This window comes from Rhinichthys klamathensis, unplaced genomic scaffold, assembly GCF_029890125.1.
Source record: "Rhinichthys klamathensis goyatoka isolate OS25496 unplaced genomic scaffold, OSU_Roscu_1.1 h1tg000491l_1, whole genome shotgun sequence".
Taxonomy (NCBI): domain Eukaryota; kingdom Metazoa; phylum Chordata; class Actinopteri; order Cypriniformes; family Leuciscidae; genus Rhinichthys; species Rhinichthys klamathensis.
The window spans coordinates 793933-820280 of NW_026606977.1; the positions used below are offsets into that span (position 1 = coordinate 793933).

The 26348-nt window shown below is 37.7% G+C and overlaps 1 protein-coding gene across 4 annotated transcripts; it reads right to left on the bottom strand.

Annotated features, from left to right (window-relative positions):
* Positions 1-25738, bottom strand: slc44a1b (solute carrier family 44 member 1b). 4 transcript variants are annotated; one of them, XM_056237618.1, is made up of 16 exons: positions 25595-25738; positions 21557-21646; positions 17949-18091; positions 14273-14409; positions 12859-12952; positions 12575-12744; positions 12158-12247; positions 11077-11243; positions 10800-10986; positions 10153-10321; positions 9438-9594; positions 7719-7802; positions 5336-5473; positions 4102-4338; positions 2288-2365; positions 1-213 (listed from the first exon to the last, which is right to left on the bottom strand). In XM_056237618.1, exons 1-16 carry the CDS (start codon positions 25709-25711, stop codon positions 190-192), a joined length of 2082 nt encoding a protein of 693 aa, XP_056093593.1. In that variant the 5' UTR covers positions 25712-25738; the 3' UTR covers positions 1-189. The 4 variants fall into 4 exon arrangements, with proteins under 4 accessions (XP_056093593.1, XP_056093592.1, XP_056093590.1 ...); XM_056237617.1 differs by having other exon boundaries at positions 2261-2365; XM_056237615.1 differs by lacking the exon at positions 1-213 and having other exon boundaries at positions 799-2365.
* Positions 25739-26348: the final 610 nt, after the last annotated feature.

Sequence of the window (26348 nt, forward strand, 5' to 3'; positions counted from 1 at the left end):
ATGCATCAGGCTTTTTAAAATATGCAGCGCTCCAATATAAAGTGCTTCATTACATTGTTATTTCATTTTTTTTACAGTTTCTTATTAAAATATTGTATTCCCTGGAGTGAAACCATAGTAAACATGTTACACATTGGTAAAAATAAACATTTTGGAATGTCTTTAAAAAGTCCCATGGGCTGATTTTGGTCAAGCAGAGCTTGTCCCGGGAGCCTACAGGAAAGAAAGACATCATTAGTCCCAAACAAACCAACAACCATTCATCTGATCTGGATCTGGAGGAGTTAGTCCACTTCATCAGTTTTCAAGGAGCAGAATGCCATAAAATAGCATTGCAAAAAGCAAGTGTGAGAAGCCATGCTTATTGAGAGGGTGTTATGATGGATGGTAAAGGCAATCTTGAAACCAGATATCCCCCTCTATAACACACCAACAATATCAATAACAACAGATTTCAGGAACACAGAGAGTATATGGGTAGTTGACAAATAATGTGAACTTTTAAAATGACCATGAACTTCTTCAACATCAAGAGTTTAGGGTTAAATAAGGAAATATATAAGGAAACATATTTATTTTTCTTGCAGTTCATGTAAAAAGATGTTTGACCCAAAAATGAACATTTTGAATGTACTTTTTTTTTTTTTTTGCCCAGCCAGAGACTTTCATACTATTAACATGTTTGGAACAACATGAGACATTTTTTCATTTTTGAGCCAACTATCCCTTTAAATAATCTTGTGGAGTGGTATAAATTTTTTTTTTTTTTTTTTTTATTTTTTTTATGCTATTTTAAAGGCTCCTAATTTTGTTTTGGAGGTCTCCTACAATTCAATGAATCCAAAGTAAAAAAAAAAAATCTATATATTTTTAATTTTCTCATAATATACATTGCAGCATCACCTCATTTCTCACAGTGAAATGGTTCGATAAAGGATTCAGTTTCTCTAAACCCGCCTTACCGAGAGACTACTCTTCTCTGATTGGTCAGATATCCTTCGAAAGTGACTGTGGATTTGCTTTCGCAGTGCTGAAAGCGGCTTCTTTTCGACATGTCGACAACACGCACCAAACGTGTCCAGTCTCAGCTACAACTACAATGTTTAGAGGTCAAAGTAGACGTGGTTCGCGGCAATGAAGACCATAGGCTGGAATTATGCAAATTTGTTTCAAACCTACATAAGTTCGAGAAGGAAATATGACTGGAATTACTGACGACTCGTTACAGAACTCGTTCAGAATCGTTTTTTTTCTTTCTTTTGGGAGACAATAACTTTGATCTTTAAAACTTTGCAGAGCTTTTACATTCACAAACTGTTATATTACACACTACACAATAGGTAATATCCGAAAAAGCACTTTAAAATAAATATTCTGTACCATCTCTCAATCAGTGTCGGGGAAAACTGCATGTCAAATAATAATAGACAAACATAAAGTCATCAACTAGTCATCCTACAACACATTGACTGGTCGATTTTGAGAATTTTTAATAGCATGTCACACAAAAGAACCTGGACTAACATTTCATGTCAACGACCCATATACAGTCAGTCCCAATATTATCTTACTAAACAAACTAAACTGACCAAATAGTCATTTTGATAGTTTGAGTGTTTAAACTCACGATTTGCAGTGGTTTATCCAGCAAGCCAAGGGTTAATTGTCACCAGCTAAATTGCTAACTAAGAATTGTGGAGAATCCTTTTATATTATAGATCATAATATGACCATCGATGTGAGAGATAAAGTCTTTCCCTTCCTCTCCTGCTCTTGTTTTTCCAGCCTAGCAGTTTCAATTATCTTTCCTCCGAAGAGCAACATGGTGTTTTTAAGGCCACGGATATACAAGTACAGTTTATAGCCGCCATATGAGTTCAAGACAGTCAGTAAAAAAAGAAGAGGCAAAAATGGAATGAAAAAAAAATAAAAATAATAATCCACAGATAGAAAAATAGATGCTCATGCTCTGTTAGTGCGATGCATAGAAAGATGGATGAAATGAGAGGAGGAGGTGAGGAAGCGTTAGTCAGCATGCAGCAACAGCCACGGGTGTGTTCTGGAGCAATGTGACCAGGAAGAAGAGGGTGGAGGTGGGCAGGCAGACAGACAGGAAGATGATCATGTCTTGTGTGAGGCACAGCACCAGATTGTGCTCCGTCAGGGCCCAGTCCATCAGCACACACAGCAGCAGATAGTACAGGTGGAACTCCTGGAGCTCCTGCCACTCCGCCCCTGCCTCACCCACGTCACCACTCACCATGGCCTTAACCTCCGTCAACTCTACCTCTTCCTTGGGACGGGCGCGCTTGCTGCGCCCCCGCTCCTCTATCGCCATTGACTTCCTGCTGTTCTCCACAAACTCCTGCAGAAGATGAAAGAAAGAAAGAAATCAAACTACAGTCCCGTACACCTAGAGGCTTTTTCACTCTAGGCTCCATTTCTCAGTCTGAGTTCATGTTTGATTTATGTAAGAAGCATTGAGACATTCTAATGATAATTAATCATGTTTTAATTCCCAAGTTCTCATTACTGTCCTCTATCTTTTTATATATTTTAATAAAATAATATCTATCTATCTATCTATCTATCTATCTATCTATCTATCTATCTATCTATCTATCTATCTATCTATCTATCTATCTATCTATCTATCTATCTATCCAGACAGACAGACAGACAGACAGACAGACAGACAGACAGACAGACAGACAGACAGACAGACAGACAGACAGACCGGACGGACGGACGGACGGACGGACGGACGGACGGACGGACGGACGGACGGACGGACGGACGGACGGACGGACGGACGGACGGACGGACGGACGGACGGACAGATAGATAGATAGATAGATAGATAGATAGATAGATAGATAGATAGATAGATAGATAGATAGACAGATAGTTATATATTAGGTTCATACAATATTTTTGTATTTAAATCAGCGTAAATTATATGCAGAACAGCAAATACTACAAACACACATATATAAATTATATTTACACAGTATTTGTTCTTCTGCCTTTAATACTGATTTAAAAAAAAAACTTCACAGTATTGTAATACAATAAAATTACTTCATGACAGTAATGAGAATCACCACTGAGAATAATATGAATTATAATTTAATTATAAAACATATGGATGCATGATCAACTAAAAATTGTGTTTAAAAAAAGCTTTTTTATTATGAAAATATTATCCTAATGCAAATGGGGCCAAAATTATAGAACTACAATTTTATTCAAAGCTTTATTTACAATACTTTAAAAAAAAATGTAATAATTGTGAAAATCTCTGATGAAAATGTTGTTTTCCAGCTCGGCTCTGCTTCTAAAAAACATTTACATTCCAGTAAAACAACTCATCATTTCCACTTAACCTTGTTGAATGACGATTCTGTGAAGTAAATGATGCGTAACCAATAGCAGATCATTGCCACGAATTTTCCGATCGTTTTCAAACCATCTCTTACACCGGAAGACCATTTTCAAGCAGACTAGGGCACAGCTCCTCAATGTGCAGTTGGAAAACAGCTTTCCCGCCAAAAATAAAAACGTTCTGAATTGATGCCAGTAATTGCAGACTGAACACATATTTTTAACCAAAGCAGCTCTCAGAAGGAAAGCAGTTCCAAAGTCAGTCGCTGTGCTACAAACTTTACCGTTTGTGACTTCGCATATCTGAAGGGCTGTGATTCTGTGCAGCACCTCAAGGCTCGAGCCTTCTCTTTTGATTTCACAAAGCTGTTGGCTACACGATTTGGCTGACTATGTGAAAAGGAGAACGCTCTCATAAGAGTGCACAAGAAACCAGCCTTGTGGGAGTTTTTCCCCCTTGCAAAATCAACCAGCTTTTCAAAACAAAAGGTGAAAGTGGTCCAGAGAGAATATCTGGGACACCATCTGAATCTTAAAATATGAACGTATCCAGGCCAGCAGAGAGCCCGCATTCAAAAGAACGAACGAAGCTACAACACAAATCAGAAACGTGACTCAGATGGCAAGTGCGCTCTCCCAACACTGAGACTATTTATGGTGACAGAAGGAGATTGCACAGATTATTCTGCAACCTTTTCTTCAGCGTCGTCGACTCACCATCAGGGCCTTGTCCATGTAGAACTCCCTCCCAGGTGTGCCATTGTTGTATTTGGTGTCGATGGCAAAGCAGAGGAAGAGCACGTCCACTACGATCTCGAAGATGGACAGGAAGCAGTGTGCCACCAGGAACGCGAACAGACACACGATGATGAGCGGCAGGACCCACTCGGTGTAATCTCTCTGATAGTTCAGCGCTAACACCCCAGCGAACGCCGTGCACGCCACGATCAGGATCTGCATGGCACCCAAAAGCTCAATTAGCAGCTAGAACAACCAAGAAAGAAATCCTAGTGGAAAGATTTTGGTTTACAGGGTGGGTTGCTCTCGGTAAACCAGCTTCATCAGAAAGATGGTGAAACGGCTTAACCAGTAACATTCGGTTAGCATGAGTACACAAGCTTGTGACTTTTAGTTCATGTCTGTTTGAGGCCATAAAAGTTGACAAATAAACCTTTAGCAGCAATTTAATCATTTAAAATATAACCTAAAACTAAATCTGGCCTCATTATTACAAATCTTTTTTTAACAGAATTGTTATTATTAATAAATAAGAGTTATGCTGGATGTAGGACATACACTACAATTCAAAAGTCTGGGGTCAGTAAGATTTTTTAACATAAGAAATGAACACTTTAATTCTGCAAGGATACATTAAATTGATCAAAAGTGACAGTAAAGACTTTTTTATTTTTAAAAAAGGCATTCAAATAAATGCTGTTCTTTTGAGCTTTCTATTCATTGAAGAATCATGAAAAAAAAAATGTATCGCGGTTTTCACCAAAAAGAATATTAAGCAGCACAACTGTTTTTAACATTAATAATAAGAAGAACTGTTTTTTTTTGAGCACCAAATCAGCATATCGGAAATTTGGAATGATTTCTGAAGGATCATGTGACACTGAAGACTAGAGAAATTATGCTGAAAATGGAATAATTTATCACAGGAATATATTGCCTTTTAAAATATATATAAAAACAGTTATTTTAAATTGTAATCATATGTAACACATGTAAATGTTTTACTGTATTTTTGATCAAATAAATGATAAATTGATGAGAATGAGATTTTTTTTTTTTTAAATCTTGCTGACCCCAAACTTGAATGGTAGTGTATGTCAACATACAAAAGAAAATGGCACTCCTCAAACCACTGAATGAAACCGTTTATCTTGCATCATTTATAGTTCTTAAAATATTCAACTACTACTATCAAAACTCATCTGTCTTTCACCTTGCCCAGGAAGAGAACGAAATCCCCAACGGTGTTGATGGTCGCCACCCTAAGAGCGTTTTCCACCAGGATCATGAAGGCATCACGGGCCGAGGTGCAGAAACTGGTGCTGTTTATGGCCGTCGCCGCATAAGCATTCTAGAAACAGATTACAAGAATTAATAGATCACAGTTCTTTTAAAGTCAATAAATGTGTCCCTTAAAACTCATCTTTGATCACTAAAATGACATACTGAAATGTTTTTTCCTGTGGAAATAATTTCTTCATGCCTTAAAATAGCTTGAATGTAGCTCTAAACCCTTGCCTCATTTAGTATACATGGAACCATGAATATGCAAATTAGTCCGCGCCTCCACTCAATCGCACGAGCTCAGAGATCCACTCAGTCAACTTTACTGAATCCAACTGGAAAAACTTGTGAAAAGATATATTTTGATTAGTCAAATAGCAAATAGCATATAGTGAAGCTCTATAGCCATCTAGTGGTTAAAGTGATTTTTATTTTATTTTAAAACTGCATTTTCAAAAAAATAACCAAAAATCTTACATTAAACCATGTAAAATTATCCATGTTATCTCCATGAATGAAAGTTAGAAATCTGGGTCTTTTATAAAGTGAATTTGACATAAAATGCAATTTTTTTTTGTTGTAAAAAGCCTATTTAAATAAATATTTATTTATTTATAGAAATTTAAAATATATCATAAATCCTCCAAAAAAAATCACAAATGTTGAGCAAAAACATTAATAAACAGAGTAAAATTACATTTGTAAAAAAAAAAAAAAAAACTTTTATTCTTTTACAAAATTAAATGTTATTGTCTAGGCCAGGGTATAGAGCATCACAGTCCCGCCCACAGCCCGAGAGAGCTTCGGTGCCGGAAGTAAATTTCCCATTCATTTCTCCCATTGACGTTTTGGAAAAACCGTATAAGTTTTAGAGCATGTCTGAAGATAACCAACAACAGCTGAACTCATAAGCATACAACATATCATTTCGAGTGAAAAAACGAAGAGAAAATCCAAATAAAGTCAAAGGTTGTTTGTGTACATATTTTCATTTCCGAGCGAAGGAACTACTCATCCCATAAACCACCGCGCCTCACTGAAGTCGACTAAAGCCACGACCGCGAAAGAGCCTTTTGAGCGACTTCCAAATCGGAAGACGGCCACGCGAACTTTTTCCTCCAGTGAATTATATAGTGAATGTGCAGGGAAACTTCTTTTCTGATTTAATGAAGCTTATATGTAAAACACATTGAGCATCTGGCTCGCTCATAGGCTGTACTGCGGCAACTGCACATCCAATGGCGCGGGCGCCTCTGACGTGCGACCAATGAGCTACATTACACGATCTTCAGTCTTCACGGACCTTCGCGGGGTTTAACCAGGACACGCCACGCACTGTGATGCTCTATTTGTATTTCAACCGAGCAGCTAACACTGACAGCGGTAAAAGCGACGCATGCGCTTTTCACTTGTAAAACTCCAGGGTGTATGGGTAATGTAGTCTCTGCTCTCGCTGGGACGAATTAGGAGGCGTGCATTGTGAAGGAAGCTCTGAAAAGCGGCAGCGCAGCCAAAGGATTAAAACAGATGTGCAAATGAGCGTACCGGTACGCTAAAAGCACGTTCTGGGCGCACGGAGAGGTGGCGGTACGCTCAAGAGCTATATTTGGAAGTGGTGGTACTGAGTACCGGTGCGTACCGGCCCACTTAAAGCACTGCATATACGTTTGAACCAGAAACTGTTTCAGAAGAAGTGGAAGAGTGAATTATGCAGGCTCGCCTACAAGTCGATGTATCAGAATAGTAATGCTTTTCATGTATCGCTCTCTACAACGTCAGACACATAACGGTAACTAATATGATTAGCCTTTGGCTTGACTACATTATCAAACAGCTAATAATGTAATGTTACACAAACCATGTTCCCATTCGCTATCTCAGAGTCAGGCAGCTGCCTTCTAACAATCAGCATCCTTGGAAACACTTTGAACAACTCAGAACGTCAGTGGAGAAAGGCATATAGTTCATCATAATATCGTAATATACATCATAAATCTATAATTCACTCGATTTTCATATCAACAGAAAAAATATACTGGGATAACCTGGCTTCTCTTGAGACTCCCCTGCCTTGCATCATAGTTAATGATATGCTAAAGCCCGCCGGCACGTTGAAGTGATTGGTTACAACATGTTTGTGACGTAGAGAACAGGGGCGATTTCAAACCGCGTTTTTGAGACCAGTTTTAAGGAGAAAATACTCAGGAATGGTGTTGACTTGTGAATTTGCACATGGTTTGTCTTACAGCATATTAAAAACACCACATAGACAATTTCTACCTCGTTTTGCAGTAATTCAATTACTGACCTACCTGATTCAGATAGTTGAGGCACTTCTCCAGACACCACAGACAGCAGATACAGGCCTTCAGCATGCAGCGTGCACAAGCGTTTTCCTGTGGGGCGCGTAACATGGAACAGAATCAGAGCAAGCGCAAGTGTTACCCACAGTGCATGTCTTTTGCACATTTGTCAGCCACTACCTCAATGCTCCAAATCTGTCTCTTTAAAGCTGGTGCTGATATCTATTAGAGTTCATTATATTCCCGAGATCACTAGCCATATATCAAGTAAATGACAGTTCACCAAAGTGGAACCCGAGAGGACAGTAATAAATAGCTTGTGGCATTAACTTCAAAAGATACCCACCCAAAACACAAGAAAATACCAAAGTAAGTATATAGAAAAACATTTTCAGACAAGAAACGTAATCTGACTGCTGATTCAAAAAGCCATTCAGTGCTTAGCATAAGTGAACACACCCATGATAAAGTTGACTAAAAAATAATCTTTTGGAAATTAATCTTAATGCCTCGATTAATAAAATGAGGAAAAATCCAACCTTTAAGTACACCAATTTTCTTTGTGAATGAATAATGTATCTTAAATAAATAAATGTTCTTCCTTAAAATACAGGGTGCATAAGTCAGGACACCCCTATGTTAAATTCCCATAGAGGCAGGCAGATTTTTATTTTTTTAAAGGCCAGTTATTTCATGGATCCAGGATACTATGCATCCTGATAAAGTTCCCTTGGCCTTTGGAATTAAAATAGCCCCACATCATCACACACCCTTCACCATAACTAGAGATTGGCATGGTTTTATTTCAGTTAGCCAAATAGCTGGTTTGATTTGCATTGAGAGATGATCTTATGGAAAGTGCCCCCATGCCAGTCTCTAGTAACTAAAACTAATAAATAATAAGTTAACAAAAAACACATACACATATTTAAAACAAAAAACGAATTAAAAATGACAACAAAAAACTTGACACAAAATTGCTAAAACTTTCAAATTAAAGTAAAAAATAAAATCTCATTTAAAATAATATGAACAAACACTATAATAGTATATGAATACAACTGAAAGAACACTGTCTCTACCATGAAAGGACTTAAATGCAAAAAAGTGTTTTTACTATGTTTAGTATTTAATACTCCTAGACAACATCTTAAGCCGGGTGCACACTGTGCGATTTTGCCTGCGATTTGGCCGTCTGAGACAAATTTAGCAAATCCTAAAATAATCCTCTGATCCTAGGCTAAAACCTGAAGTCTTTGAAAGTTATTTTGACATGTTCACCGACAGCCGATTAATGACCGTTGCGATCAAATTTGATCTCCGACGAAATTCTGGCAGTGTCAGAAGATTTGACTCACAGTCCTGCAGTGTGGCTTCTCCTAAGACGACCGTCAGATTGTCTTTATTTTTCAAGAAAAGCCGTTTTTAACGCGTCTTGACTGTCGTACAGTCTGACATTTATGACAACTGAGATCTTACAGTGTGACATCATGGCTTACAGCGAGGATCATGTTCGTACAGTCTGACAAGCAACAATCGTAAAGGACGATAATAAATCGCATTAGTTTTACTATTAGTTAATCACTGATGTAATTGTCCCAAGCACAACATAAGCACTTTCTTGTGCTAATGAAAACTGCCTGCTATAAGCATAAACATGCATGACGTCAGAGATTTGCAATTTAGATCCGACAACCGAAGGACACGTAAAGTGAGCTGTGACCTTACCTTGCCTTTGAGTTGGTTGTGGATGTACATGAGAATGAGGCGTGGGATCTTGACGAGGGTGATGATGAAGGAGCCCTTGGCCACAGTGCCCAGGTGATACCGCACCAGACGCAGCACTGATGACAGGATGGGTGTCACCGGGAGTTTGGTTTTGTCCCTGAATGGATATGAAATAAATGACTCATCTTTCTCGGTTATAGTTGTGAGCTATTTTAAGAACAACATCATGAATGCAGGATTAGTCGAAGACAACTGCAATTATAGACTTATCCTAGATTATTCAAAGTCATTTCAAACAATGTAAACCAATATAGTATTACAAAATAATAGTTTTAATGGCTAAATTGCAACCTCGGCGTCCGTTTTCAGGCCTTCCCGCTTGGGTCTCTCCAGCGCTGGAAAGCTTGTCTAATAATGCGGGTTCTAAAGCTCTTCTTCTAAAAAAAAAGCTTCTTTTCCTCTCAGCTTTTCTCTTTTGTAATGTCTCTCAGCCATATTTCTTTCTACAGTCTTTCTTCAGTTCAAATCTCCCTCTTGCTCACTCTCTCTCCTCCCCCATCATGATTGGACACGCCCCCTAATGCTGATTGGCTACAAGTGTGTCGTGCTGCTCGGCCCGATCCACTTTCAACAGCGTTTAAAATCGCTTGCTGCACCTTTAACAATAAAATGTTGACCAGTGGCATTTGAGAACATTTTCCACAAAAATACAGACCTTGTGAAATAGTAGGTTACCACAGCACCGGCTACGGTCATCTGCTGACAGGCCAGGATGAACTCGCTAATCCAGATCAGTCCCACTGCGTGGTACCAGGTCATGTACTGCAGCCCTCCTGTGAGCCTGAACTCAACCAGCCCAGTATCCTCATTCTTCTCCGGGTTCCCTGTGGACAGGACAGATTTTTGCTTTTAAAGAACTTTTTGCAATAATAATACAGTCAAAATGAAAACAAGGTGCCCAAGCAAAGCCGGCTAATTTGTGCAGCAGTACGTAAATGTCCCACATTATCTGTACAAAATGACTTGAACAGAAGGCTATTTTAAGCCTTGTACACATTATGTCCTGACAAAAAAAAAAAAATGCAATGCAAAGCAAAGCAAAGCAAATCCTGACAACATTTGCCCACCCTCAAATCATTCCATTACCTATTTTACTTTCTTTCTTCTTTGGAAAACAAAATGAAAAAGTTAAAACAATATTAATGCCGCTTTTTCCCTAAACACTGAAAGCTCTCTGTGATAAAAAAAAAAAAATGATGGAAGAAAGAAGCATGTAAAAGAAATTTAGGAGCAAAATAAGGGTAGTTAAGTGACTTTTTCGGTTAAATATCCCTTTAAAACCCACAGACATCTTCATCTCACCAGTGGTGCCGAGAAAGAGGAGGACCATGATCCAGTAAACCCAAAAAAGAGAAAGAGCGAGGAAGGTGCAGAAGGGCTGCAGCGCCAACAGTGGCAGGTGGATAAACACTTTTCCTGCCACGTGGAACAGGGCGATGGTCAGGGCAACCCTCTTCCTCATAAACAACATCAGAAGCAACAATATTCCCTGCAGGAGCAGAAAGAGGGAAATTTGCAGCATGACACCGCCACAAAAACACCAGCCATATTTCATATCCTCATTTCTTGGAGAGCTTACAGTGAACACAGTTGCTGAAACTGCATAGATGAGCAGTCCTTGAGCATGGTCTTTGGTGGGTTTCATGCCACCGTTGGGTTCTTCTGTTTCCCTCAGATCCTTAGACATGGTCTCATTCATCGTCATTCTGTAGTCTATATATAACCACCACAGAACGCTGGTGCCTCCTGAGAAAGAACGCATGCCAAATTCACATTCAACACTGCAAAAACAGGTGTGAGCCTAAAATAAAACACACTGTGTTAATGGTGATTCACCTTTGTTTGGGACTAGATTACTGTGCATCCTTTTGGAACAGATACATAATAATAATATTGGCTGACAGTCAATATGATCATATGAAGAAGAGTGATATTATAAATCTATACCGTTTAGTCTGTTTTTTAAGCAAAAATACAACTCGCACTAAATTTTGGAAATGGAAGTAAAATCAGACATCAAAAACTATAAGGATTATAAGTAAATTACAGTATTAAGATGGATAATTGTACTTATAATACCTAGATATAGATAATAGTAGCCTACTTTTTGAAACCGGCAAAGTTTGTTTTGTTTGTCTCAAAAATTGTTTGAGAAAAATAACTAAAAACAAAACCAAAGAAAACTAAATAAAATAAAATAGAACAAAATTATAAAATAAAATAAAAAACAGACAATAACAAAATAAAATAAAACCATTCAAATGTAACCAAAGTAAAATAATAAAACAATAAAATAAAATAAAAATATAAACAAAATACAATAGAAAAGAACAATGTAAAATAGCAATATAACAAAATTATAAAATAAAAATAATATATAGCTAAATAAAATAGAACAAATTAAAATATAACCAAGTAAAATAGTCAAATAAAATATCAGACTGACATGATCATTAAAAACTGCTAACTTTGGGTGATGCTCACATGATCACAAATGTATTGTGCATCCCTAGTATCCTTGACAACTGGCTAAACTGTTTAATTAATCAGATTGCGCTATTGTGCTATTTTGCACTCAGGAACAGTACGTGCAAATGAAGAAAGAAAGAATGTTATTTTCAGCTCAGGAGGTGAGAAAAGATCAGAGAAAGCAGACTTGCCCAAAGAACCCAGAACCACCATTGCAGTGAGGATCCAAACCAGGACAGCAGAGATGTAACGAATGATCACCATGAGGATCATAGACAAAACTGCAGCATGCACAAAACAGGATCAGCCGTCAGAGGAACAAAATCAGATTAAGATGTTCTCAATCTAAAAAACATTGTATTATGAAATTTAAATGTGTTGCAAATGTTATTTCTTAAAGGGATGATAAGCCTTCATCTGATAGTGGCTCAGAACACTGTAATAATTACAATAGTGAGCCTTATATTTAGATGCTTGTTTGTTAACGCATCCTTGATTTTATATGGATATCAGGGACCGTAATGATCCATTTCAACTAATTTTACAGGTAAAAACATATTAAGAAAATGTAATCTCAGCAGCAGCAGCCAGAGAGAGTAGACGTTTACCTAACGCCAGCAGACACAGCCCGACAATGATCTCTTTGCTGGCCGCCACCCCGGCAATCAGCCTGTTTAACATGCTGTTGTCACTGACAAACGTGACCACCGCTTCAGCAAACTTAGCATAGCAGGAGATATCCACAGGCGTGCAGCGGTTAAACACTGGAAGAGCTTTGCTGCAGAGATAGAAAAGGCCAGAGGATAGAGGATAGAGGATAGAGGACAGATCAAGGGGGGGGAAGAGCTGCGCTTTATAGGGAGAGTTTGTTTGTCAAGAGTTTGTTTCATACCTCTCTGGTACTGGAAGTTTGGGACACTTTTCGAATCGCTCGGGAAGTTGAGGGTACTTATGACCAGGTAACTCATACGAACAAAGCTCAGACCCTAAAAGAGAACAAAAAGATGCATTTGCATTATACACACAACATCACCCCTATAATGCTAGCTCATGCTAACTTAAAGGGATAGTTTACCCAAAAATGAAAATGGTCATTTACTCACCCTCAAGTTGTTCTAAACCTATATGAATTTCTTTGTTCTGTTGAGCACAAAAGAAGATATTTTGAAGAATGTTGGTAACCAAACAGTTGCTGGCCCCCAATGACTTCCATTCATTTTTTTAGAACAACTTGAGGGTGAGTAAATAATGACAGAACTTTTATTTTGGGGTGAACGATACCTTTAAGGTGGACAATAAGTCGGAACAATAAGTTGAGATTATTCTCAATAAGAGGAAGCCAGCTTCACCAGGTGACCCGACTAGCTCAAATCAAAATAGTCAACCAGCTTTAATCAGGTTGACCAAAATGGTCAGGCAAAAAAAATTAAATAAACATTGCTCTAATGCTCTTTTTGGGGTCAATAAGATTTTCTTTTTCTTTTTTGAAAGAAATTAATACTTTTATTCAGGACACATTGATTCGGTTGATCAAAAGTGACAGTAAAGACATTTATAATGTTCAAAGTAATTAACTAAAAATATATAATATATGTTAGATGAAAAAACATTTTAACTGAAATAAGTACAAAATTCCTAAAACTAAAATTGTACTTAAGATAAATTTAAGCTAAACAGAAATATTTAAGAAAAGTGCAGAACAATATTACTAAATTTAAAAGTATAAAAAATAAAACCCATAAGTGCTATATAACAGTACATAAATAGTACTAAAATAACAGTGATATCAGCTATCATCAGAAACTGGTTTAGCTGGTTTTCAGCAGGAATGCGAAATGAGATAATAGGGTCACTAATTAAATCAGTTAACTCACTACGCATTTAATATGAAGTGAACTCCAAATACATAATGAACTATCCTCATAAGCAGATGCACAGAAAACACAGAGAAAGTCCATGTCTCTGAGTGGGAAACAATGATGTCATTCATATTCCCCCTTGGTGTCAGATGGAACGTGTCAAACCCTACAGACAGCAAGACTGGACTGTAAACAACAGAGACCCTACAGCAAGATGGGTCAGTGGAACCTTTGTTTAGGCAACTCAACCGGGTCTTACTGGCTGTGCCTGACAGGAACATATGTCTAAATCTATGTGTGTGAAAAGACACACACTGGGGGTCATGACCACATATATAAGGAACACCTTTGTCTTTCCCATGGGTAGATGTCCAGTCAATGTGCTGGCATTATATCTGTGACGATGACGTTACATGTCCACAATAGCTAACTGGGTGATCAACTCACCATTCATCATGGCAAACCTCTTGAGGTCGTAGTAAGTCGCCAGTTCCTCGGTAGGACATTGTGACACGCACAGCGCCATGGACTTAATCTTCCTCTGAATGATGTCTATGTTGCATGGATCCAGGAAAAAGACGAATCTGTGAATAAAACCACAACAAACTCTCATTTTTCAAGACAGGAAAAGTACATAACCTCAAATCTGATGACAAATGAAATACCGAAACAAGATGTTTATTTCATGAAGTCTGATAACACAGCATTGTGCGATAAAGATCAACTCTGAACAGCAGATATTTTTCGTCACAGGACCGTTCAGCCCAGTTTTTTGGCAGAGGGGAACTGAGAGCTTGTTTATAAGCCAAGCCTCCTCTGTGGCTTTACTTCATCTTTTCCTGTGGTGTGAAGTGGGCACGGTGCCCGCGCGGGGACGAGGGACCCATTGTCTTGTGTGCTCAGCACAAAAACAGACTGTCAGTAGCAGGGGACACACGCGCACATTAGCACAGATCCTGTCAAAACGGCCTGGCCACAGAAGAGGTTTACTGTACGGAGCCCAGACCTGTCCTCGGGGAAGTCTAATGTGAAAAGATTTGACAAGAATAGCATTCAGATATGCAAACAACAACTACAGTTTTTCTACAGTGTCAACTACTGAATTTCTTGTTTTATAATAAAGGCTTAATGTACTACATAGACATACACGGAAAAAAGTTTGGGGTTGTTAAGAATGTTTTTTTTAAAGAAGTCTCTTATGCTTACCAAAGCTGCATTGATTTAATCAAAGATACAGTAAAAACAGAAATATTGTGAAATATTTTTACAACTTAAAATAACTGTTTTCTATTTGAATATGTTTTAGATTGATCAAAAGTGTTTGTTTTAAATAAATGCTGCTCTTTTAAACATTCTATTCAGCAAAGAAAAAATGTATCATGGTTTCCACAAAAATATTAAGCAACAACTATTTTTAACAATGATGATGATAATAATAATAAGAAATGTTTCTTGAGCAGCAAATCAGCATATTAGAATGATTTCTGAAAGATCATGTGACACTGAAGACCAGAGTTATGATGCTGAAAAATGTATTACATTTTAAAATACATTCAAATAGAAAAAGGTTATTTTAAATTGTAATATTTTACAATATTACTGTTTTTATTGCAGCCTTGGTGAACATGAGACTTTGAGACATTATCATTTTTTACAGACCCCAAACTCATTTTGATATGTCTGTTTCAGTTCATCAGGGGTACGATTACAATTTTCACATTTGACTTAATTCACATTGCTAACAAAACAAAGCACAATTTGAATAGCTAATTTTATGTTTATGATAAAAATGTTCTTTGCTGTCCAGCCTTGATAGAATATGAGTTAAAAATTATAGCCTTTGAGGACACTAAAATTATGCCAGTTGGCCATTTACAGAATTTTTTTTTGTGATAAGCAGCGATTTATGTTGGCGTTTCACATTAGTAGTTTTTTCATGTGATGTTGCCTGTGTGTGATTTAGCACGTGTCCAGGTGTTTGCGTATCCTAGTATTACAACATATAGCTTGGAGTAATTGCTTCATTTATTCTTGTTATAAAAGAGACAGATGTGAGCGAGCTATTCCTACTTTCTTTTCGTCTTCCTCTTATTACAGCTTTATCTCTGGCTCAAAATACAGGTCCACTAGCACTAGAGATGTGCAATCCCCTTGAGCAGCACTACATACCCTCCATATCATTCTCTCTATATACACAGACACACACGTCGCCAACGGTTAGGCTCATTGGAAATACGTGCCTCTACCTAACGTACCTATACATACAATTCACTGCAGTTTCCAGATGAAATGAACACCTTAGGCCAGTGGTTCTCAAAAAAAATAAAAATAAATACCCATCAAACACCCCTACTAGAAAGACCACTGCTGTACTGGATAAAGTACATGCTTGGAATGTAACTTTGTGTGTGTCAGGAGGCAGACTGAGTTAGCAAGCTAATGTTGTTAGCCGAGCAAAGTTCATCTGGTTAATGCGCTTAGCTTAGTTTTACTTTCTCAGCTTCTAATACCATGATCCAGCAGGCCGCTCCCACTACCCACGATCCCTCACTTTATCCATCTCTGTTTAATGGGGTTATTGTCCATCTTTTCCTCTCATGTATTTCATTGTTTATTGCATGCTGTAAAGGTTGTCAGCAGTTTTTGTGCAGCAAGCTTTGGGTTAGATTAGGTTCAGTGGTTATTTTCATTTCCCCTGTTGTCTACATGAAAATTATATGCATTTTACAGGCCTTATCCCTGAAGTCTATTATTATGCTGTATTACTGCTTATTATGCTGTTACGACTGTCTAGCACTCAAGTATAGTGTGTGGTAACACATTGGCTCTTTCCCGCCATTTACGGAATCTTTCATAATTTATGACACATTTCCCGCCATTGACGGAAATTTCCGGCAATCTGTGTTTTTACTGTTATACTGCAGGGGGCGCTATTACACATCTTCTGAAAGAGTACAGAATCTCCGGATCAAAACACAAGTGAAAAAGAAGCAGAAACGAGTGATCACACAGTCCAAAATAAAACAGACATTCAGACACGGAACGCACGTCAAAGCATTGGTTAGCAAAAATGCTTAGCTTTTTTTTTTTTTATCTCATACATATTATGGTAAATGTGTGCTTCAGTACAGTAAAAAAAACCTGTAAATAAGACTTATATATGTAAATGACCTCTAGTTAGCAAATTCTAGTGTAGCATAGCCCACACTGTTGTTCATCATGTCGGATCAAGTGTCTGAATATGTAATCATGGGAAGACATGTGCTAATATGGGTATAGTTATGATAAAACAAGCACTTTTTGCAACTTGGTTTTCATAAAGTTTGGGGTTAGTTAGATTTAGTGAGATTGGACACCATTGACTTTCATTGGATGAGCAAAAAAAATATGTATTTTTTTAGTTCAGTTTTGAGTTCAAAATAAAGTCCTGCAGGTATGGAACAACATGAGGGTGTTAATGAGTAACATGAGTGAATTATGACAGAACTATTCCTTTACAAGCTTAAAATTGCATTAGTATGAAGCCTTGACGTCATTTAATACAAAGGTAAACCGCATGCCCTCTGCCAACACAGCCATCTCTCTGACAGCTCCAGCAAGACATTTTCAAGCCATTATTAACTTCACGTCTTCTCTGACAAGCCAGTGAATACTCCACCAAATGAATCACTCTGCCTTGTGATGAGTCAGATCTCAGACCCATCTCTAAAAAGCTACATACAATTCAGTTCAACCACACAGGAGAGCCAAAAAAACCACGTAATTTGACAGCTCTACAAATGAAATAGCCTGCAATACCTGTCTTTCCTTCAGGCTAGCACCCATTAAGGGCTGCACACTGTGACAGTACCCGTCCTCAGGGCCAGTACTGAATTATTCAAGGCACTGTGTGTGTAGCTCAGATAGTCCTCAGCCATCTCGAGGTGAAACGCCAGCCGTTTGACATTTGCATTGATGTGATAATTAAAGGGCAAGGAGCTGGAGCGCTCTGATTTCACTGCTGACCACTTTACGACAGAGAAAAACTGGTGTGCAATGAGGATGAGGAGGAGGTGAGGGGATGGTGCGTGGGGGCTAAGTGTACAAAACAGGTGAGAGAGGGATGAAAGGCGAGCTGACTCACTTTCTGTCAATATGGTCGAGACCGCTCAGCCGAACCCCTTCGATGGGCTCGTTGCGTTGGCCGCACGTGTTCCCGTAGCTGTCATATCCAAAGACGAGCCGCGCCGCCCCTCCAGTTGCGATGGTAAACCCACAGATGCCACACTGGAATGAGAGTGAATTAGCAGGAATCATGGAAAGTGTTTGTTTAAAATAACTACAGGCAAAGATGTGGGAAAAGCTTCTTTGCAGCAAAGGCTAAAAAATGAACAGGATTCATCAAAACCGACAAAAGTGATTCATGTGAGTTTCTTCATTTGGTCAAAAGTCAGCATCCTTGCAATCACAACCAATCAGAAAATATTTAATGTACTATACAGTTATGTGGAACAGGGATTTTGAAGCAGTGAGATTTCACACTGGGTGGAGGTACCCTGCAAAACACCACAGAAATAGAAACCAAGTGAGACTAATCGTGGCTGGTTTGGATGAAAGCTCAGATTTTCATTGGAAGAGATGTTGCGTTAATAGCTTTATTGCATTGCACTGGTTAGGACATCTAGTTCGGTGTCAATGTGGGACGTGTAGAGCTAAACTAAATGTGCAGATACTATTAACCCAATGAATTTCCATAATGTTACCAATTGTTTGTGAAGACCAGATGAATTAAAAAAAGAAAAAGAAAAAAATCACAAGGTGACAAAACCCTACATATCGAAAAGGTCATTTACGGCAAAAAAGCTGGGCCATAAAATATTTATGCAGCGTCATCCTGAAAAAAAGTATGGAATGAATAAGTATGTTGTATTATATGGCTATTTACTAAATAAATGAATTGCCATTAATTATTGCTTTCAGTTATTTATTCTATTTTAAAGTTATTTTATTGTTTTATTAAGAGAAGAGACTGTCGAGTCAGTGTCCAGGAACATTGAACTCCACTTCTGCTTCACATCATACTCCTGATTTATCTGTCTGATTATGTTACATCTGCTAATACACTGTCCTGCTAACATCTGACTGTTGAATGCCATGACTAACCGTAACCGATCAGGGGTTCCTGTGCAACGACGTAACTCGCTGCTTAAAGGGCATATTGCAGGTTAGAGGACCCAACTAGTCAATGTATAGAAAAATAATGTAGGAACTAGATTTCCTTTAAAATATACTTATAAATACGCTACAGACGCTTCTGGAGTCGTTTTTGTGAGAAAATTTTACTTCCGCGTCTGAAAATGGGCGTGGCGGGCGTGACGTAACGGGCGGGAGAGCGGTCGATTCAAACAACAGGAAAACAATGGATCGCAATGACATTTCGGACGCTGAAGAAATACTTACTCGTATGACGGACCACAGCCATACAATTATGAGCCTGCTATGCTGCCGAGAGAGCAGGGACAGGCCAGGACTAATGTCAGACAGAACGGTCAGAGACACCATGAGTTGTGGTGTGAGAACCAGTGGAGAACGTGTGATTTTTTTCCCCCAAACCACTTCAGTGGAAATCCCGCCCTGCAGCCGATTCTAAAGTTTTCATTGGTCATGTCAATCACTGTACTGATTGCCTACACCAAACACTGATCCCTAAACCTAGCCGTCACTGTAACCTAAACCAATGAAATCGGCTGCAGGGCGGGATTTCCGCTGAAGTGGTTTGGGGAAAAAAATCACGCGTGGAGAACAGGACAGGTGTCTTGGTGAGAGACGTGCTTATACATATACACGTTCGCTAACGATATACACTGTGCTCACAATAATGTACAGATTATTACCACCGTATATCAGGCCAGCAGACATTAGTATGTTTAGGGTAGATTTATACTATTAAATGTATAAAAACTGTACTTGAGTATATTTCTATTGTACTAAAAACATACCCAAGTACATGTTTAATACATATTTTTCACCTGGGTTATAACATAAACAGAAAATTAAAGATTTGAATATTTAAACAACCTGAGTAATTTTGTTTTTCAATTACAAGTTGCCTCCATTTAGGGCATGACTACCTATATCACACTATTTCATGCCATTGGTGCAGTATTAGACGATCAATATTCTTGCTTCGGCATCCCATGTTGAACTCCATCATATCACCGGGATGATAATCCTCCGATCTGAAGTGAACGCTACACACGACCGCGTTTCTCGAAGCCGATGCGGAAGAGAAATCCCGTCTCTTCACCTGCACACACCGCACCAGGCATGAAAGATATATAGCACCGTCCCTTTACTTGTTATGGAAACCTGTGGACTCGATGTCCTGACAGACCGGAGTTTTTGCAACCTCCACAAACAATAATTTACCATGACGATGATAAATTAAAATACAAAAACTACCGAAAACACACTGACTCACGGCCGCTCTCACTGAATACCAGCCTACTCTGCACTGAGGCGAGGCTGAGGCTCCCTAGCGTGACATAAAATGACCCGATTTTGAAAAAAAAAAGCCGTTTTTACGAGCAGTCCAAGAAACACTCACTTTATCTACTAAATTAGTGCCCTTATGTCGTTTTAAAACAGTTTAAATCCTGCATTAACTTTTCAAATGGTATTTTCATACAAGGTTATATATTTATTTAGATTTTTTTTTTACCTGCAATATGCTCTTTAACTACCATAGTACGAGCCATCGTTGAAGAAATCAACCGTCGAAGAAATGAACAGTCGAAGTCACGACTGTTTCCGAAACCGGACTGTCGCAAAACATTTTCGTTCAACCACGTTGGTTAATAATGTCACGCAGGTTAATAACTTTTTTTAGTTGATTCGTTTGCGAATTAATTAATGCAAGATTTGTTGCTATAAATTACGGACATGGCATCTGAGGACTAATTCTCTTCTCTTCATTCTATACTCGTTCTTACAAACCAGAGCACGTACGCACATGCGCACCATTCAAAAACGGCTCTTTAAATCTCTTGACAAACTAAAAGACGTCATTTAAATTTGTATATATTCAAAATGAAAGATAGATTGTTCTGAATGTCAGCTTGCTTATTTTGCTCCAGATAAGGATTTATTAAGTTTACATGTCAGAAAAGCAAGAACTTCCAACCACACCAAGGCCGTTTGAGAATGTCCGTTGGAGCTGTGGCTTCAGAAAACACCGTCTCGTTGAACTATTCTATTAAACTACTCAACGATTTTTTTTTTTTAAATTGAAGGTTTGAATGCATTGAGTCACTCATCAAGACTTGATTCACTACTGGATGAATCAGCATTTTGTAACAAATGATTCAATGACAAATGCATTTTTAACAGCCACTTGTCGCCACTTACTGGTGTAACAATGTAATTGATGCATTCTGTATTTGAAACGTCAAGTTACTTTCAAAAGGTGATTTACTCCATTTTGCTCGCTACCATAGACATCAGTGTTTACATCCGAACTGTAAAGTTTTATATGTCAAAGGTTTAATAGACAGACGAATCATTGGCGTTTAGGAATTCGACTGGGTGGGTGTTTAAATGGAGATCACGATCTTTTAATTATGAACTGTGCAGAACTAGTACCCACATATGTAAATACACAGTAAGATGAACACGTGAGACCAGAAGCACCTTCATAACATGCATATATGAACATAATATTGTATATAAATTATAAATAAATTGTTGATTTACCATTCCCACAAGGAACAATGTAAATAACAGGAACCACGGCAGATCCGTGCAGCTTCGGTCCTCCAAAGGTTTCCATTCTCTTTTTGTCCTCTGCAATACAAAAACACAGTGCTTCGTGTTCAGTCACGCTTAGACTGATTATCATATGATTCAAATGAAATGCCTTCACATTAAAGATTTTTTTATTTTTTATTAGTTGGTTCTTAAAAATTGTGTTTACTAATAAATCATGACTTTTGGTAAGTCTTTTTTTTAAAGAACATTAATATTATGTTAAAGAACATTTTTATTATTAATAATAATTGTATTATTTGATTATTATTATCTTGTTATTGTCTATACTTCAGAGATTAGTAATGAATAATAAATCTACTGTTGTATCAAAAAACAATAATAGAACAACAATAAATAAAATCTGTATTATTTATCGGTTATGAAACATTTAAACATAAAATGAATCATAAAAAATGACATCAGTCAATCTCTTCTTTACATAACTATTTAACACGCTGCAAATGTTAAGAAGTCATTTCATATGAATGTAACAAATGTTACAAATGTAACCTGTCAGAACGTACATATTCAAAAATCAATTTCACAAAACGAGCATCGGCCATATATCCAATTATAAGTACCTTTGTGTAACCAGTGTGTTGTAGAGGACAGCAGTCCCTATGGACGTGTTTACTAACACACTACACAGTGTTATGAAGATCATCAGTGTGCAGCTGACAAAGGTCTAACGGTTTGTCTTATCAAGCACAGGCGAAATCAACATATAACTGTCATGGTCAAATGTCTTCATCGCTATGTGCGGCCGCATAGGACATAATAATAGGATTACATGCAGCGCAAGAGACAGTCCAGCACTTCACTGGCCCGTCAAAGGCGATCAGCCGTGAAACAATGAAACAATGTATCAACACATCCGCTCGAGATTCGACACGCTGTATCGCGTATTGTCGCGGGCAGCATCGCTTACCTCTGCGCTTTCACTGCATCCCATTGCCGGAGGGAGGTTAGGACCGCAAAAAAACTAAACGCTACACCGCAGGAAAACAATAACCCCAACTTGCAGGGAGTTGACGGTGTTTTTTACCCTGCATTAATCGCGCGCGTCGATCACATGAATCTAATCGGAGGGCTTTCCCCGGATACACTGCATAATAATGTTTGTTCGCTCCTCTCGCTCCAGGTAAAAGGGATTATTACTTTAGGATTTATCGCCCAGCACTTCCTGGTGGGTTGAGCAGGTGTAGCCGGAAAAGAACGGCAGCCGTCCATTCACAGCACGAGCTGGATGAGGCGGAACGCGCGCGGAATGAAGGGATGCTGGAGGAACCCGGGAAGTTTAAACCGCTCTTCCATTCGGGAATAGCTGTTTTTTTTTTTTTTAAATGCGCTTTTAAAATGTATGTATTGTATTTTATTAACTATTATGTTAATAACACAACAGATTAATCACATTTTAAAACAGCTTCACTTAAGAAATAATAATACAAAATTATGCAAAACTGTATATCAACATTTCTGCCCTTTAGCACAGCTAAAATATCAGAATGATTGTTCGTCCTTTCTAACGATGTTTCCAACACAGTTAAGCTACTACATGTTCTCACGTGGGAAACCTGGTAATAGAGGGGTTTGTGCATGGCAAAATTGTAGAAATTATTTATTCCATAAAAGAAATTGAAATTTCGGTAGCACTTTATTTTTCCACATGTATATACTATGTACTTATTATAGTAATTACAATAACTGGGTCATAAGTGCAACCAAAATTTATATCAGATCTTTGAGTGCAATCTCTGATAAATCATTTTTGAAAAACACTTTTATTTACACAGCTGTACATACTGGACAAATCTGTACATAAGTCTTCTGTTCCAGATTTATACCACATTATAAATTTTTTTCTTAGTCTTATATAAATGTTGCACACTTGGCGAATAAAGCTAATTCTGATTCTGATTCAAAACTAAGAGCTTTTGTGTTTCATTCAGGAAACACTCCCATTTAAATGCCACAATCATTTCAATCCTGATTACCTACACCCAGTGACCATGTGTGAAAACACTTGTACATAAATTGATCACTTAGAAATCAAAACTCAATGTTTTCAGAAATAAATTAATTAATTTCCCCCTATTGCATCTCTGTTTATAGTGTAAATATACCTAATTTGGTCACTCAGAAATAAAAGCTCAATGTTTTGAGAAATAAATCAAAGTTTCACCATTGCATTTCCGTATTTTGTAAATATATACTGAATATAAGTCATCACCTTTATTTCTATAGCGCTTTATACAATACAGATTGTTTCAAAGCAGCTATAGTAACTAATTCAAATTCTGCAGTAAAGCATCTCTAACAAGCCAATAGTGTCATTATTCAGCTCAAGTCAGTTCAGTGTTGATTCAGTTCAGTTCAATAACTGTGAAGTTTATCAATTGTGCATACATACTGTATATACAGTGTATTTATGCACATACATCTATGGGTGACAAAATCCTGTGCACTTCACTGCACACTGAACAAGCAAAAGACAGTACTGAATTATTATAGTATAGTGTTTCACAGTGTTTTGAAGTGTTTATTACTAATCATGGTTTGTTATGTGGGTGTTTTGTGGTAGAGTTTAGAGAAAAGGAGCCATAGTTTAAAGGGTTAGTTCACCCAAAAATGAAAATTAAGTCATTAATTACTCACCCCCATGCTGTACCAACCCCGTAAGACCTTCGTTCATCTTCGGAACACAAATGAAGATATTTTTGATTAAATCTGAGAGCTGGATCACTCCTACATAGGCTTCCTAAGGGAATGAAACTTGACGCCCCAGAAAGTCATTAAAGAAAATGTTTAAATATTACATGTGCTTACAGTGGCTCAACTATAAGTTTATCAAGCGACGAGAATACTTTTTGTGCGAAAACCCCCCCCCATAAATAACGACTTTATTCGACTATTCCATTACTTCCTTGTGGACATTTTCTTTAATGACTTTCTGGGGCATCAAGTTTCATTCCCTTAGGCAGCCTATGTAGCAGTGATCCACCTCTCAGATTTAATCAAAAATATCTTCATTTGTGTTCCGAAGATGAACGAAGGTCTTACGGGTTTGGTACAGCATGGGGGTGAGTAATTAATGACTTAATTTTCATTTTTGGGTGAACTAACCCTTTAAGAAACTCTGTGTAGGCAATAAATAAACTGTAATAATAAGCATTCATATCGTCTGATGATATGAACATTTGTCTTTGGCAAAAAAAAAAAAAAAAAGATTTGGCTATGGCCCCACCCTGACCTCAATGCATTTTCCTATAGATTGCTATAAAACAGGAGCAAAAGCTCATTGCTGCTTGACCACTAGCACAAAAGCACAAACGTCGGTCCATATGGTCATCATCATCACCACCCAGTTGGGAATCTGCGTCACTGTTGCCTCTCAGTGTGCTGGTCACTGTAAAAAACTACCCTAAACACACACACATTTACACAGGCACTCTATTCCCACCCAAACTCTTCATACACTTTAACTGTCTGGACTGGAGATTATTACAATTTTGGCTTTGAACACCAATAAACATAACCAGGATAATAATAAATTAACATTAGCCTACTGCAAAAATTGATAGTATTTTTAAGAATAGCTCGAGAATTCCTGAAAACACAACTTTAAATGTTGTAAAAAATATCAACCCAATTGAGTTGTATATAAACTTCCAAAGTTTCCCAACACTTAAAAGTTAAATTGCTGCCTTAATTTCTACTAAATCTAAGTGGTGCAAGTCACAACATGCTTTGAAAGTTTATTTCACTTTTTGACCACTTTGAATTGATTCCGTAATCGAGTAGAACTGACATAAATGATTGTGACAGGATTAACAGATAGATAAACAAATAAATATTCATTTGTATTGCTGTGACAGACCTTCCCCACTGAAGAAACTAGAACAAAAACAGAGGGGAACTATTTTTTCGAAGCTCTATTTAATCTTAGAAGTTTTAAACTCGTCAATTATAACAACTTTGTCCCACCTTTATCCTCCAGCTGGAGCTCGGGCGATAGGAGCTGGATGTTGACCGTCTCACCTCGCTCATCACAGCGCTCTGTCTGAGGGGTGAAGCCTCGGCCACAGAACTGCATTGTTCCATTGTTCTCTGTAGTACCAGGGAGAGAGTGAACATAGTGACTTATTGTGTGTGTCACAGAGAGAGATAGGGAGAAAAAAAACAAAGAAAGAGGAGGGGGAAAATCCTCACAGATTACTGCAAACAACATAAGTGATTTGGTTGTCGAATCTGACTGTACTTTAATGTGTCTGTCCACTAGAGGGAGCTCAGACACAACAAATACAGAATGAATAAAAACGGACCAATTCTACTGGATTGCTTTCAAGATATAATTTTATCATGTATCATTATATTTCAGATTTATACAAAAGTTCAAAAGTTTAAGATCACAAGGATTTTTCTTTAAAAAATTACCTTCTATTCAGCAAGAATGCGAGACGTTAAATACATTTATGTTACAAACGATTTATATTTTAGATTATGCTGTTCCTATGTTACATTTTTATTCATCTAAAGATCCTGTAAAAATGTATCACGGTTGAATTATGCAGCAATTGAGCATATTGGAATGATTTCTGAAGGATCATGTGAGACTAAAGACTGGAGTAATGATGCTGAAAATTCAGGTTTGCATCAAAGGAATAAATTACATTTATAAATATAATAAAATGGAAGACAGTTATTTCAAATGAATATTTCACAATTTTACTGTACTTTT

Excerpts from the sequence above, each read along its gene's own strand:
- slc44a1b (XM_056237615.1), bottom strand. The coding sequence starts at position 25,711 with ATGGAACAATGCAGTTCTGTGGCCGAGGCTTCACCCCTCAGACAGAGC. Across the intron at positions 18,092-21,556 it reads CATTGTTCCTTGTGGGAATG|TGTGGCATCTGTGGGTTTAC; the intron begins GTAAATCAACAA and ends CTCTCATTCCAG. Across the intron at positions 12,745-12,858 it reads AAACTTCCAGTACCAGAGAG|CAAAGCTCTTCCAGTGTTTA; the intron begins GTATGAAACAAA and ends CTATCTCTGCAG.